Source organism: Phoca vitulina, unplaced genomic scaffold, assembly GCF_004348235.1.
Source record: "Phoca vitulina isolate PV1807 unplaced genomic scaffold, GSC_HSeal_1.0 scaffold2, whole genome shotgun sequence".
NCBI lineage: Eukaryota > Metazoa > Chordata > Mammalia > Carnivora > Phocidae > Phoca > Phoca vitulina.
Window position 1 is genome coordinate 48,471,036 of NW_022589705.1, and position 16,806 is coordinate 48,487,841.

A 16,806-nucleotide genomic window follows, 5' to 3' on the forward strand; every position below is an offset into this window, starting at 1 on the left:
ACATATAATTCCTTCTAAAGCAGTCTTGGAGATCTTTCACGTCATGTTCGGGGTTACGCATGTTTCACTGGCTCTGTTCCAGAAGCACGGCCACCACAAAGCAGGCTGTAATTCGTGAGCTATTATACACTGGGATTTTTGCAAATAAGGTACTTCATGAGGCAGCATAGGGAAAAAATTTAAAACACACAACTTACATCCATTTACAGAAATAACAGTTCCCAGTTGTGAACTAATTACTATGCTTGGAAAATGCTAGCATCCTCATAAAAATCTTGTTAAATTATGGTGCAAAATCTGAATTTTTTGCCAACTTGGAAAAGGGCACATTTTTGTGACATCTCCTAAGCATTCCCCTGAGAGCATAAGGAATGTTATTAACTTAATGAAACGTTTCAGCTTCTAGAAGGGTCTTCATCAAGGGAATACCTCAGAGGCAAAGATTTCTTGAGGACTGTAAGAAAAATCTGTGGGTCTGTAAGTGGAAGAAAAGAAACAACCATGAAAAGTACAACCAGCTGAGAACTCACCCGGAGGAAGGGGTGAGAGATGAGAGGGTTGCCCCTAACCCAAATATTATTCTCCTTCTATAAACTGCTGGAATGCTTTTTTCCACTTTACTTTGAAACTCTGCCATTTTCTGTGAATGAGCCACTGGGTTCCAAGGCACTCCCTTGTAAAATGCAGCTGCAGCAGGGCTTGGGAAGTGCCCACAGCACTAGTAAGAGTTCCAGGGGAGGGGGGAGATGATCACAAGTCAGCCTTTCTTTCTGGGAAGGAGTCTGACCAGCACCGCACTGTATCAGCCATACTAAGACAACTGACTGGTAGGAGCAGAGAGGTGGGTGATCTGGGCATAGGAGGAAGCCAACAGGTGCGGCAGGCTGGGAAGAAGGCCCCACACCAGGAGAGGAGGCCAGCAAAACTCAGAAGAAAGTACCTGGACCCCAAGGGCATTAGGGGATGGGAGGTGCTGCAAAAATGGAAGAAAGACCTTTGTTCTTAGGAAAGGAGGTGGAAATTTACACTTTGCTTTCTCCACCCTGTTCATGCTACCCTGCTTCCGAGCCCCAAAACTCAGGCAGGTACCCTGAGCATTAGAAGTCAAAGACAGGAGGGGTTAGCCTGCCTCAGAAGGCTTGGCCTGGGAACTCAATCACCAATCTCCCACTTTCCATGGCAAAGTGTTTCAAAGTCCACCTGTAAGCCAGTTGTCTGGAACATGACAGAGAATCCCTTCACGTGACAGAGAATCCCTTCACAAGATTACTTACTTGTGAGCAATTCTTTATGTGTAGTCTCAGTTTTAGAATGTAATCAATGTGCTCTCAATCTCCAAAATATTTTCTAAGGTATACAGAAAAAAAACGAACCTTTTATAAGGAAAAAAAATCCCCAACATTTGTGTCATCAAAAGGAAACTTTTGTACTGTACATTCATACATGGTAATACTTCCTATCGACATTTATTATTTAATTGACACTTAAGCACTAAGAATAAATGTTTGTTTTTAAACACAGAGCAAATTCTACAATCTATCACTTCAATAAACCCATTCCATTATTAGGGAAGAGTTACAAATATTCTCTATTCAAGTACTTTATATCATTCTGGAAATACAATCAAGAGGCAATGCTTTAAGGCTACATATTAAGGCTACCTTGGTTATTTGAAATATGTATAAGTAACAAAGATACTTTTGCAGAAGGGGAATATAAATTAAACACTATTTCCATTTTAGGAAAAGAAATATTATCACAAGCCAACAAGACACTCAAAATAGTATCTTAAAATTTATTGCTATAACTGAGCAATAATCTATTGCTCAAACTGCCCATTTCAGAACACCAAGAGATTCTCACTTTATCTTTTAAGCAAGGCTACATCAGAATAAAGACTTTTGAAATTAAACTTTCTTTTGTGTTAAAAGAGAAATTTATTACAATAAAATAAGTGCAAGTGTTATTAAAAATGCTGGTTAAAATTATAAAGTGTCTATATAATTTTTCTAGTATAAATACTGGAAGTAACATCAACAATTCTGTATGTACATAGAACTTTGAAAACAAAAGATCACGCACAAGGCCAAAATATAACTGCACACTGTCCTCTTAGGTATCACCATTCTCTTCTCCTGGTCCCAGATCACTCCAGAATATGAAAATATATACTAATTCCTCAGATTCCGAACTTCAAAATTTCAGTGTTTTCAATGTATATCAGTTGCCACACATTCACAATGCTTTGAAGTCATTATATTCTCACCAAGTGGTTCTAGTTCCCATATTTCCCTTTCTCAACAGACCTTGGGACAAAAAGTTGAGCTAGAAAAACTGCTTAGAGGAGCCAGCGTGACAGGTATTCCCAATGATTCATTTAAAAGTGGCGTAAGATGTTTTATAGATCTACAAGGCATGAAAGACAGTAAGTACATCAACATGTGAAGAAAATTAAGCAGCTCACCCTCTGCCTGCTTACTTGGCTCCATGGCTCTATAGAGAGGAAGAGGCAGAGCCGTGAGGAAGTAAGGACAAGCTGGAACCGCGGGGAGTGTGTGTGTTTGAGAGGGTGGAGGTGGACAGCATCACAGAGAAGGAGCTGGGGAGAAGTGTGTGATTATAAAGGGAAATGAAACAGTATTACCGGTCTGCTCTTGCCCACCCTGCTAAAGCAGGGACTGGCTCCAGCCTGGCCTCCCTCGGTGCATGCCAGTGGGGCTCTGGGGTGATTCTGTTCCCCCAGCACTGTGCAAACAGCCACTGCCTTTCAGACAGTGTGAGAACAGTTCCACAAACGTGAGGAACGAGATTATCGGTTTGGACGTTTCACAAATACCAAAGAGACTCGGAAAACAATTTTTACAAATGAGCCGCTTAATGCCCAGAGAGATTAAGTGGTTCAGCCAAAGGGAAGACAAGGATGCTAGATGTGGTAAGTATTCCTCTATGACGGCACTTATCACACTTGCATGTACATATAATTCACTTGGGATCTCATCCAAAATGCGCTGGGTCCCTGGTGGGGCCTCTGATTCTGGACGTATTGGCTCCTGGGAGAGGCCGGTGCTGTACGGACCTCACTTTGAGAAGCAAGGATCTATCGACAACACAAAGAGGGAGCCACCTCTGTCTCTCTGGGCCACAAGTACATCTTGGAAGTCCTGGGCAGAATGGAGACTCGCTCCAGTGTTATCTGCCTACCCAGGCACATCTCCGGGCAAAAGGTGCACTGCACGAGTGAGCAGCTATCTACAAGACTGTGTTCATGTGTTTTCTGAGAGCACCATTACTATATGAACAGCCCAACAAGTAACATAATTCAACTTGAGAAAAGGGAGAGGTCTGTTGGCTGGAAATAAAACTAATCTTTTTCTCATGTAGTCCTTCTTACAGTGAATAGGATATAAAGGTATAAAAAAAATAGCATGTGAAATTTCATAATAAAAGGCCACATGTGCACGCAAATACATATAGTATGACTTCTAAGAAATAAAATGCATTTTATCAGAATAACGTGCTACCACTGCTCCCAGCTAAAATCATCTCCTCTTCCAAATACAAGGAAAAAACCTTGAATTGTAAGGAAAATGACTGCATTGCCTGCCAGCACAAGGCCACAGGCTCCCCATTTGATCTGAAACACAAGAAAAGAGGATTAAATCTTTACTTTCTTCATATTGCACTTTGAAAGTCTCTGTTATTTTCTGCATTAGAATCATCCAATGAAATATTACATAAAACTACTAAAAGGCTTAATAATGTAATAGGCGGGAGACAGTGAACTATTCAGTAATTAGCCTAATTACTTCGTGAGGCTTGATAATTAAGTCTGTATCATCCTTATCATTTTCCCCATTAGACATATTTCTCAACTTGTTTTTAGTAGACGATGATTGCCTTAAGTAAAATACAAGCAGCCAGAACATAAAGGGTCCAATTATAATATTGGGTACTAAAAGTTCTATACCCATTGCCTTCTTTCAGAAAAATAGGAATTGGAGAGTTATGGACTGGTCTGTTTCTTTTTTAAGCTTTAAATAATAATCTGCATACCAATGAAAACAGCTTTGCAGCTTGGCAGATGGTTCTACAGAGGCACAGGAGGGGATGAGAGTACCCTCTAGTGGGCATTTTTTGTTTTAATTTAACCAGTAGAAAGAAAACCTCAATGAAAGGGGTTCTTCAAAAAACATGATGCATAAAAACAGAAATCCTTACAGCCAAACATAAGAAGCACTATTCTAAGACACAAGAAGAACAAGGTCATGACAATTTTGCATTCAAAAACCTTCAATGCTTCTCCATTATCTAGATAAGAGTTCAGACTGGCATGGCATTCAAGAGCCTGCCCAACTGGGCTTCACCAGCCTTTCTAGCCTCGATCTCAACCAGATCCTTTTGGCTCCATCATACTGAACTGTTCTTTATACCACATATTGCCTTTTCACACTTGGGTGCCATTCCATATAACAGCCTTCCCTACTTTAATCAAAACCTTATTTATCCTTAGAGGCCTACATCAAATGCCAGTTGGAATTTCTCTGTTCCTTGTGCTCCTAAGGTGTTGTGATCATGTTTCAATTACCACACATAATACGTTTATAGTGTACTTACCCTTCAGGCTAGTTTCTGTGCTCTCTGGAACAGAGACAGTATCTAGCTCTTATTCCTGGTATCTTACAAAGAGCAGATGTTCCAAAGATTCAATGCCCCAAGTAAGATATCCAATGCCCCAAATAAGAGTTTCATGAAATTGAAACAGTATGTAGTGAGGGGAAATAAAAGCAAGTAGGACGAAAGACAGTGAATGTCAAAGAAGTGAATAAATTATACCCACAACGTGTGTTTTGGAGACAAAAAGAAAAATTTTGTATTAGCTGTGAAGACAGCATCTTATTCACTGTATCTGCTAGAGGCCGTGTAGTTGTCCCTCAAAATATGCCAACTGTATTGGGTTGAAAATTGTGTCCATGATCCTATTTGCAGGAGAAGAATGTGATGTGACGCTCACTTTGGAACCAGAAGAGCATTGCTATCATGGTCTCTGTGGATTGCCCTAAGAGGCAAAGACTTAAGCACAATTCCAGAAAATAGCTTAAAGTCGAAAAAGCAAGAAATCACATGGTCTGGCTAAAAGCTGTGAGAGAAACAAAGACAGCATTCGGAAAACATGGCCAAGACACTGAGAGGGAGATCTACAATGGAAGAGAGAAACTAAAAACACGTCTGGATTTGAGTATTAAGCCTAAACACTGGAAATGAAATCGATGTTCTGGACACAGGCCTTTGAAGTAAACTCAGCAACAACTGGGCAAAACAATAGAAGACAAAACTTACCACAGACACACGGGCAAGAATAACAGGAAATCCAAAGGCAGAGACAACAATTCCAGTAGTGAAAAAATATGCCAGCTCCCGGCAGGCGCTACTTGTGGCGTCCGAGTCATAAGTTGCTCTTTTAGCAATGAAATGGGGGATGGGAGAGATGACGTGAAATATCAGGACAAACAAGGGCCAGTAAACGCTGTCAGGTGGACCCAGAAGAAACGCAGAAAGAGAAGTTACGGTTACATTTTAAAGACACGCTGCCATTTCAAAGTCAGAAGCATCTTCACTGTCTAGGTCAAACGATCATTCATTTAGTTAATACTCGTACATGAGATGATTTATACCAGGAACAGATAAGATGTAATGATTAAAAATTACTAGTCCGTTAATATGTAGATAGTTTACATGGTGTTAAAAAAAAAACAACCAACTATACAACGGGTAATCTAGAATCTTTATTGTTTTCTGTTATTAGTGAGCTGTAATTTTTTTTTTTTAAGATTTTATTTATTTATTTGACAGAGAGCCCAAGCAGGGGGAGCTGCAGGCAGAAGGAGAAACAGGCTCCCCGCTGAGCAGGATCCCAGGACTGAGCCACCCAGGCGCCCCCTGAGCTGTAATTTCTTAAAGACAGAATCTTCACTTAGTGAAGATGACTTCACCTAGTTATCTTTGCTTTCCCTACAGAACACAGTACAGTGCTTTGAACATGCTAATTCAGTAGAGGTCTTTTGAGTATATGCATGTTGGAAACCCTTCAGTGGCTTAGAAAAACCCAGATTCCTTGCCCTGGCCTACAAAGCTTTGTATGATCCATTCATTTTGTGCCATCTTCTCTTCATCCACTCAGTAGCCACACCAGCCTTTTTTCTGTTCCTTAAACACTTCTAAGGCTTCTGCACTAGCCATGCCCTCTGCTTGGAATGCTCCCCTCCTGCTCTTCACACTGTCTGGCTCCTTCTTATGTAATCTAAACTGAGAGGTCTCCTTCTACAAGTGGCTCTCCCTAACCATTCAATTTTATTTATTTATTATTATTATTATTTTTTTTATTGAAGTATAGTCGACACACAATGTTACATTAGTTTTCAGGTGTACAACACAGTGATTCAACAAGTCTATACATTATGCTATGTTCACAAGTGTAGCTACCACCTGTCTCCATAGATCACTATTATGATGCCACTGACTCTATTTCCTATGCTGTGCCTTTTAACCCCATGACTTATTCATTCCATAACTGGAAGCCTGCATCTCCCACTGCCCTTCACCCATTCTGCCCATCCCTCCACCTCCCAACCCAACCATCAGCTTGTTCTCGTCAATAAATGGTGGCAGGAAAACTGAATAGCTACATGCAAATGAATGAAACTGGACCACTTTCTTACATCATATATAAAAATAGACTCAAAATGGACTAAAGACCTAAAAGTGACATCTGAAACCATAAAACTCCTAGAAGAAAACACAGGCAATAATCTCTGACATCAGCCTTAGTAACATTTTCCTAGATATGTCTCCACAGGCAAGGGAAACAAAAGCAAAATTAAACTACTGGGACTACATTAAAATAAAAACCTTTTGCACAGTGAAGGAAACCATTAATAAAATGAAAAGGTAACCTAATGAATGGGAGAAAATATTTGCAAATGATATATCCGGTAAGATGTTAATATCCTAAATATATAAAGAACTTATACAATTCAACACCAAAAAAACCCCCAAGTAATCCAATTTAAGAAGGGCAGAGGACCTGAACAGATATTTTTCCAAAGAAGAAATACAGATGGCCAACAGACACATGAAAAGATGCTCAACATCACTCAACATCAGGGAAATGCAAATCAAAGCCACAATGAGATATTATCTTACACCTGTCAGAATGGCTAGTATCAAAAAGACAAAATAAAACAAGTATTGGCAAGAATGTGGAGAAAAGGGAACCCTTGTGCACTGCTGATAGGAATGCAAATTGGTGCGACCACTGTGGAAAACAGTATGGAGGTTCCTCAAAAAAAAAAAAAAATCAGAGTTACCCTATGATCCAGTAATTCCACTACTGGGTATCTACCCAAAGAAAACAAAAAAACACTAATTTGAAAAAGACATATGCATATCTATGTTCACTGCAGCATTATTTATAATAGCCAGAATACAGAAGTAACCCAAAAGTCCATCAATAGATGAAGGGATAAAGAAGATATGGGAGATAGATACATACACCCCCCCCCCCACACACACACAAATATTACTCAGCCATAAAAAAGAATGAGATCTTGCATTTGTGATGACATGGATGAACACAGAGGATATCATGCTACGTGAAATAAAACTGACCATCCATTTTAAATACTTCAAGTTATCCTTAAGCACATAGCCCTCTTAACTTTTTGCACACACTTATCCCTATTTGATATTTCCTTGTTATGAAAACAAGAATCTAATTTGTCTTAATCAATCACCATTTATCTCCATGGCCTAGAATGAGGTATTCCATTAATACTTACTGAATAAACAAAATGAATTTTAAGTATGAAAGTTATAAAAATAAATATGCTTACCACCAAAAATTTTAGATAGCCTTTACTGTAAGAGGCAACTATAATACTGTAATGTTTTGCATTATTTTAAAAATTGCCATCTGCTATTCAATTACATTTTCTCTATAACTACTTCAAAAATATGTTTCTCCATCAGGTAGATGTTTATTATGCTTCGTTCCTTAAGCGAAAAAAAGCACAGTCTGTACTCACGTTTATGTATCCACATCACAGAAACACATAGCACCACAACAGACATCCACCCTGATAGCCAGTACCTCTAAGCAGGAGTTGTGGCAAAGCTACGCTGTGATGAAAGCTTATTTCAGCCACAGATTAGAAGTGTAGGATAGTAACCAGAAAGCAGGAAGGGAAAGGAACCTTCATCAAGAGGTCTCAGGATGTAAACATTGAATTTTAACTCCTAATTTCAAATTATAGGGATTTTTGTGTGTTTCAAGAATCACCAAACAGTATCAGTGAAGGGACCTTTAGAGATTCTCTAGTTCAAAGTCCTTATTTTACCAGTGAGGAAATGGAGATACAGAGAGGAGAAGAGGTCTGGAATAGATCCAGCTGGGACCTGACATGCCCACAGCCAGGAGCTTTTAATTCTTCCTAGAACACAGTGAGAGTTTTCTGTAAAACAACGTAGGAGACTAAGTTCCCATTCACAGTAAGCCATCAATAGTCAACTACAAGAACTGTTAATATAGAAGCAACCTTGTTTATACACAAAATTTAAATATTAAATGTTAACTCTTCAGAAAACATATAGGCCAGAGATTGGCAAACTTCTGCAAAGACCAAACAGTAAATATTTTAGACTTTACAAGCTGCAAGCTCTCTCTCTCAACTACTCTGTCCCTGTAGTAGAAAAGTAGCCAAAGATAGTACCTAAATGAGCGTCGCTGAGTTCCGATAAAATGTTAATTACAAAAATAGGCATCAGGCCTGTTTGGCCTGTGCGCCAGTTTGCTGACTCCTAATGTAGACGATAATCCTGGGTTATCACCGTTAAGATACAAAACTAATTTCTTTGTCGTAGCAGTAATGTCTCATTTTTTTCTTAACCTTATAGAGATCACAGAGAATTAAAACACCTGGATTTAGAGTTGGTTACGAATAACGGTCAAGAGATTCAGAACCTGAGTCCAAACTGAACAGGAGTCACTTAAGGCTGTGCAATTTGGGTTAAGTCTTTAACCACTATGGGCTTCGGTTCTCCAGCTAGAAATGAGGATAACTTAGATCCTTAAAACTAGACTCCGGTAATAGCTGCAAACGCTCTGGACTAATGTCAGTTATTGCTTATAACTGGCTCCCTCTTGTGTATACACAATTTCTGTGATAGCTGGCCAGGACTGGGGTGAGAGATTTTTTCTTTTTTAAGATTTTATTTATTTATTAGAGAGAGCGCGAGCGAGAGAGCACGAGTAGGGGCAGGGGAAAGGGAGAGGGAGAAGCAGGTTTCCCGCTGAGCAGGGAGCCCAATGTGGGGCTCAATCCCAGGACCCTGGGATCATGACCTGAGCTAAAGGCAGACGCCCAACCGACTGAGCCACCCAGGCGCCCCTGGGGTGAGAGATTTGAACATATCAATATCCTACTGACTCGCTCCAGTTGGTTTAAGTTAGTTCCATCATCTTCTGTGCAGTTAGTTGCTCAAGCCAATCACCTGGGAGGCAACCCCAAACCCTTTCCCCTTGCTGAACCGTGACATCAGTTAACAAAACCTGTTAGTTCTGCCAACCTGGATCTCTCTCCTTCCTTTCTTCCCACTGCTACTGCCACGGCCTACATTATGCTTGATTTATGACAGCAGTGCCCTGCTACTCACCCTGACTGCACTCTCAGCACCTTGCTACCCATGCTCACACTTGGGCCAGACTGACCTTAAAACATAAACCCCCTCACCCTCTAAACCTATTCTCGAGATACTTCTCCAGCTCCTACTGCCTGAAGTATAAAATCTCACCTCCTTTACATGGCATACAGTGCCCTAAAGACTGAATGATTCCACATCCTTGAACAACCCTTCTTCTGCCCATCCCAGCTACACTCTATGCTCTACCATAATGAACCGCATGTGGTTTCCTCAACAATCTATATGCTCTCATGTCTGTGAACCTCAGCATAGGACTTCCCTACTGCCCAAAGTCCTGTTTCCCCAGTTGTCTGCATGGCCTGCTTCCTTATTTCCTTTACATTTCTGCTCACATGGTACCCTCTCCGAGAGGCCTGCCCTGACCACTCTCTCCCAGGCATCTGTACCCTTTACCCTTTATTCTTCATAACATTTCTGCCACTGACAGAATGGACATTTTTGAATCTGTTTATTGTCTGTCTCCCCCACTGAAATATACACTCTGAGAGCAGGGCCTCGGTTCTCTTATTCCTTAATCCTCCATTCCCGTAATGGTGGCTGGTACATGGTAAGCACTCGACCAATAGCTGCTGAATAAAAAATTTTGTTGAATGTTCCCTCTGCCTGGAATGCCCTCCCCTAACTCATCAGTCCCACAAACTCTTATCAGGCACCACGTCTCGGCTTAAAGAGCACTGCTTCTCTGCAGCCCTCCCTGACTCTCCCAGGGAAGACTCAAATACGCCTTTTCAAAGCACTCAGTGTCCTTTGCACTCAACTCCACTACAGATCAACTGGATAGTTGCCTGCCTGCCTCTCAGGCACAACTAGAACTGTGAGCTCCTTGAGGACAGGACTGTGTCTCTTCATTCTTGTATCCCCAGTTGCTCCAGAGTAGGTGCTCAGTCAATGCTTACTAAATGAATACCTCAAGTTTAAAAAGCTTTTCTCTCTGTACAGATACAACTGACCCGTGAAGGGACCTGGACTTCACTAACTCATTGGTGAGAGCCTGGTGCTACACTGACCAAACTTGCTAACACTCATACTAATGGTGACGAAGGTACAAAAACAGGAACAGTTCTTTTTGAGATGATAACTTACCCATAATCTTCTAAGGCACATCCCAGCATGAGAAAAGTCAGCCCAATAGCCCCACTGAAGGATAATGCCACGAGAGCTGTGAAAAATAAAACCAAGAGTTAAAGATCCCAGATCAGTGGTTGCCAGGGGCTAGGGGAGGAGGGGAGGAATGGGGAGTGCCTACTAATGGGTATGGAGTTTCTTCTGCAGGTGATGAAATGTTCTGGAATTAACTAGTAGTGATGGTTGCACAACCTTGTGAATATACTAAAAACCACAGAATTTTACACTTTTTTTTTTTTTTAAGATTTTATTTATTTATTTGACAGAGAGAGAGAGCACAAGCAGGGGGAGCAGCTGAGGGAGAGTGAGAAGCAGGCTCCCTGCTGAGCAGAGAGCCCGATGTGGGGCTCAAACCCAGGACCCCAGGGTCATGACCTGAGCAGAAGGCAGACGCTTAACTGACTGAACCACCCAGGCGCCCCCAATTTTACACTTTAAAAGGGTTAATTTTATTGTATGTGATTTATATCTCAATAAAAACATTCAATTAAAGAAAGAATTAAAAGGTTCCCAATTTAAGCGAAGATAGTGATTTACCTATTTCATTAGCTGATGTCACATTTGACTGGCAAATGACTGCCGATGCCCACCACTTTAAAATCATTAGGTGAGAAAGGTCTCAAGCATTTCCCAACCCCTATCTAATACATAAATTCCCTCTTTTCATTACAAGAGGCCAGCCAGCCTGTCTGCACAACTCCAGTGAAGAGAACTCATGACCGCCCGAGGCAGATCATTTCCTTCTGACAGTATCCAAATGCTGAAAATCCTCTCTTTAAATTATATCCCAAACTGCCTCACAGTAATATACATACCTTTGATCATTTTGCCTCCCCCAACCACAGTACTTCAAGTATTTGAAGACGGCTTTCATGTCTTCCTAGAAAATTATTCCCAACTAGTATCCACCGAATAAAATATTTATTCCCTGCATCTGTTCAACACTAATCTCTGGGGGGGCAGGAACGTATTTGTCCTTGCAACTCTGCTGAGTGGGAGACAGAGCATTAGGGCCGTTAAACAATCTTGAGCTCTGAGTCACCACCAACAGGGGTTCAAATCTTAACACTGCCACCAACTGGTTGTGTGACCTCAGAGAGAAACTGAACCTCTCTCCTGATTACTCACCTGTGAAATGGGAATAAATAAATGAAAATAAATAAAATAAAATCTCTCTCCATCTGATTTCTCACCTTATCATGGAGCTGATGGGAAATAAAGGAGATAATCTATGGGAAGTGTCTGGCAAAAGGAGGTGCTCCATAAAGAAAGGTTGCCTGATGAAGGTATCTGCTCATTTTAGCAACGTTCTTTCCTAAAGGTATAAACCCAAAGCACAGGACACAATTTAGCCAAATTTCCTTCTGAAAAAATCCATACTGCTCAAAATTATTCAGTAACTTAATTAACATTTTGATTGCTTCCTTTTAAGAGATTTGGGGAGACTGTCTTATAGAAAGATGCCAAGGTGCTTTTTAAAAACATCTGCAAGTATACAGACATTAGGGAACAAGGAAGGGCTGTCAATTTTAATTTTTATATTTTTCCATGTAGTACGTCACTCTTTAGAGAAAAACTTACAAAATTAACTTTTCACATTTTTCATGACAGATGGTCTTTTCCCGGTTGGCACTGTCCCTTCCCTGTGTCTGACCATCTGCATCACTCCCTCCTCCAGGAGACCTTTCAAAGCTAGGAACCATAGATGTCTTCTGTTCGGTGACACTGATCTCTCAAGGGTCACAAATGTACCTCCAGCTGATTCTTTTTTTTTTTTTGGGTATCACATCCTCTGCCATCTTTTAAAGTTGGATCTAACTAGGAATCCAATTTCATTTCTTTCCACTGTACACTTCTACTGAGACACTGCATTCAACCCAAAGCTCCCTGGTACCACAAGGGCCAAGCCACATCTGATGCTGCAGCCCAGAACAGGTCCTAAGAACTAGGCCTGCACCTCCTGCTCCACTCTGGACTTCTCTGCTTGGGCAGCCAACAAGGACCTCAAATTCAACATGTGTAAAACTGAAACATACCACCCTCTCCTTCCAAACACACTTCTTCCCTTTAAGTTCTTCTTCTTTTTTTTAAGATTTTATTTATTTATTTGACAGAGAGAGCAAGCACAGCAGGGGGAGCGACAGGCAGAGGGAGAGGGAGAAACAGGCTCCCCACTGAGCAGGGAGCCAGATGTGGGGCTCCATCCCATCTCAGGTCAGATCGTGACCTGAGCCGAAGGCAGACGCTTAACCGACTGAGCCATCCAGGTGCCCCTTTAAGTTCTATCTTGAAAGACCAACCAACACTATCATCACACTCTGTCTTAGAGAAAATTTAGCAAGTCAAGGTGACTCAATCTCCCAAATGTCACTCAAACCTACCGCTATAGACTGAATGAGTGTATCCCCTCCCCAGACTCATGTTAAATCCTAGTGCCAATGTGATGGTATTTGAAGCTTCCAGGAGGTGATTAGGTCATGAAGGAGGGGCCCTCATGGATGGGACTCCGGAGCTCCCTTGCCCGCTCTGCCATGTGAAGAGGACACAGAGAGAATACAGCGGTCTGTGAATCACGAAGCAGACATTCACCAGACCCTGAATCTGTTGACACCTTGATCTTGGACTTCTCCGGATCCAGGACTGAGAAATAAACGTTTGCTGTTTAAGCCACCCAGTTTCTGGCATTTTTGTTAGAGCAGCCCTAAGGGACTGAGATGTCCACCCTCTTCTCTTGAACCCGCCCTCATCATTTCACACCTGCCTCCAACTGTTGACTCTTGCAATCCATCCTCCACAGGGCAGGCAGTGATCTCTCAAATAAACAGAGACGGTGTCGCCCCTTCACAGCTGCTCTCACAGCCTACGGAGTTGTTTGGCACATGTTCTCTCCACTTAAAAAACTCCGTCCTTGCTCCATCCTTGGTAAGGCTTTACCTTACTGACCTTTTTAGATTCAATGCAAAATTGCCTCTTTTGTGAGAGCAGTCCTCTTTCTCCCAGGAGTAGGGTTAAATAATCCCATTTGTGTTAGTTTCCTGGCGCTGCTATTAACAATGTACTACAAAGTGGACCCTTTAGAACCAGAGGATTTTATTTTCTCACAGTTCTGGAGGCTTGACGTCTCTAATCAAGGTGTTGGCAGGGCCATGCTTCCTCTGAAGGTTCTAAGGCAAGAATCTTTCCTTGCTTTTTCCTAACTCCTGGTGGTCACTGGCAATCTTTGGTGCTTCTTGGTGTCTACCTGCATCATTCTAGTTTTTGCCTCTGTTTCCATGTGGTGTTCTCCCTATGTCTCTACATTCAAATTTCCTTTTTTATAAGGACACCAGTCATTGGATTAGGGTACACTCTAATCCAGTATCATCTTAACTTGATAACATCTGCCAAGATCCTATTCCCAAATAAGGTCACATTCACAGGTACTGGGGAGTTAGAACATGACCATTTCTTTTGAGGGATACAATTCAATCCACAACACCATCACTGTGCTCCTCCTGTTATCTAAGCACATCTTGGACACTTCAACAGTAATATAATTATTTCCAGTTCTGTCACCCCAAAATTACTATTATCTTTTTATCCCAAGTCATAGGCATACTGTAGTCCCTCAATAAAAGGTGAACTATCTGTAAAATGCTTCTTTCCCTTAGTCCTTTTCCACTTCATAGTCTATCTTCTTTTTCACTACATCACAATTTCTACCATATTCACACATAACCATTTTTATTATTTGATAGTCTGGGGGCATGACTAAACAGCACAGTGCAGCACTGAGATACTACTTGTCACCTGTTCTGCATTGGCTTCAAATGGGCATGTCACACACTGGACACCGTCCAAGTGTATCATATTTACTAAACTGATATAAAAGTCAGCCAGAAATAATGATAAAATGTGTCTGCCGCTAAGAGCTCACATACTCAAATTTCAGAGTGCACACACATGCATGCAAATATACTCTATACATGTTTATAGCAGATACTGATTAACTGGGAAGATCCTTGGGTACAAATTCCAAAGAGGACAATAATTCCAACATAGAAACAAGTTACACTACTCTATTCAAACATTAGAAATCGAATGGTTTCCCACCAAAATAACAGGAAGCCTTCCCATAGCCTCTCCCACCGCTGCCATCTCCCATTTCTCTAAAGGCATACAGGTAAGGGAAGGGGTATTCTTGGTATCCCCTTTTTTAACTGCCCCATTCAAAAACGTACTGTTCAAACACTACTTTCTTGTCCGTCCACAAACACTAAAGAAAGTAGCGATAACATTCCACCTAATCTACAACTACAATAACATTCCACCTAATCCACAACTACGAGAAATACAGAAATACAGAATTTCTGGGGGCTTTCCGTTGCCTGCAGTCAACTCTGCTCAACTGGAAAAATCATCAGTACCGAGAAGATTAAGAGCCCCGGTGCCGAGAAGACTAGAGACAATAGCTGCTCTGGAGGAAATGGGAAACTGCGGAGCTGCAGGAAGAGGGAGGAGAGGCGTTAGGGTGGACATGTCAGGAAGTGAAAACCCAGTCTGTTTAAAACTCGGCAGAGGTGGGGGCGGGGGGGCGCTCGGAGGAACTGAGGAGCCGGGAGGTGATGCTCCAGGCCAAGCCGGGTGTCCCAGGAAGGCACTGCTCCTGGCTCCGCCTGGAGGGCCCGGGAGAGCCGGGCAAGAGCGTGAAGACCAGTGAGATTCCACCCGCACCCCGCGGGGCGAAGGGAGAGGGCGAACGCCTACCCCCACCCCGGGGAGGCAGGGAGGGCGGCGGGCCTGGGGGATGCCGTTCCCTGCCCACGCGCTGAAGGCGCAGCTCCAGGCTTAGCCCGGGACGGAGGCGACACCCCACCGCAGGACCAGGGAGCGAGCTGGGGGGGCCACGGATATACCTTTAACGCCCGCCATGTCTCCCGAGCTAGGGCCGCGGCTGCTTCCGGCTTCCTGCCACGGCCCGGCTGCCGCCCAGACCCGGCCACGCACCGCACCGCGGTTCCCGGGCCCGCCCCTTCGCACGGAGCCCTACCCCTGCCGGTACCGATCCGCCCCGCCCCGCCCCCCAGAGCCCCGCCCCTGGGGTCCGAAACCCTTCTCGCAGAGCCCCGCCCCTGGCGATCCCGATCCTCCCCGCCCCGCCACGCACAGCCCCGCCCCTGCTTGTCCAAGATCCGCCACGCCGAGCCCCGCCCCTGCCGGTCCCGATCCGCCCCTCCCGGACACACAGCCCCGCCCCTGTTTGTCCAGGATCCGCCACGCAGAGTCCCGCCCATGCCAGTCCCTTGTGGGTTTCAAGTTCACTCCAAATGCATACAGCCCGGCCGCTGGGGTCTCGATCTCTCCCGGCCTAGCCACTCAGAGCCCCGCCCCCGCCGGTCCCCCCTCGCCTCTCCCCCTCCACTCAGAGCCGGATCCCAGCTGGTCCCAAGCTCACTCCCGCCACGCAGAGCCCCGCCCGCGCCACGCAAAGCCCCGCCCAGTTCGCCCATAACCCCGCCTCCAGCCCTTAGAGTTCCGCCCCACCCGGTGATCCAGGTCCTGAGCTTGTCCTGGAAACCCAGTCTCAGCGTGTAAACCCGACCTTGCCGCTGGAGCCCTCCTCCTAGATCTTGAGTCCTACGGGTAATCCCTGAACCTGCCCCACGTTCACTCCTTCAATCCGTCGGCTGGGGCCTCGGCTCCTCCCGCACCGCTGGGTCCGCGGGCCAAGACACTCCAGCGCAGCCAACCCAGTTCAGGTCCAGCGCAACCAAGACCCAGAATTGCGGTTCCTGGCTACAAGGAATCTCTGCCTGAGGGTGGAGAACGAGAAAATGGGGAGAAGGAAGGGGGGAAATTACAATCGGTAGGGAAGGAAGGGACACCCACTTACTGAGCAGCATTATTCTCTGAGCCCCAACGTGCTTCTGTGTGTGCCGGTCTGCG

The 16,806-nt window shown here is 43.6% G+C and overlaps 1 protein-coding gene across 1 annotated transcript; it reads right to left on the minus strand.

Annotated features, from left to right (window-relative positions):
- Window positions 1–1,780: 1,780 nt before the first annotated feature.
- Window positions 1,781–15,914, minus strand: LEPROT. Its single transcript, XM_032427007.1, has 4 exons — window positions 15,777–15,914; window positions 10,840–10,915; window positions 5,338–5,524; window positions 1,781–3,634 (listed from the first exon to the last, which is right to left on the minus strand). The coding sequence occupies exons 1-4, from the start codon at window positions 15,790–15,792 to the stop codon at window positions 3,518–3,520; spliced, it is 396 nt and encodes a 131-aa protein (XP_032282898.1). The 5' UTR covers window positions 15,793–15,914; the 3' UTR covers window positions 1,781–3,517.
- Window positions 15,915–16,806: the final 892 nt, after the last annotated feature.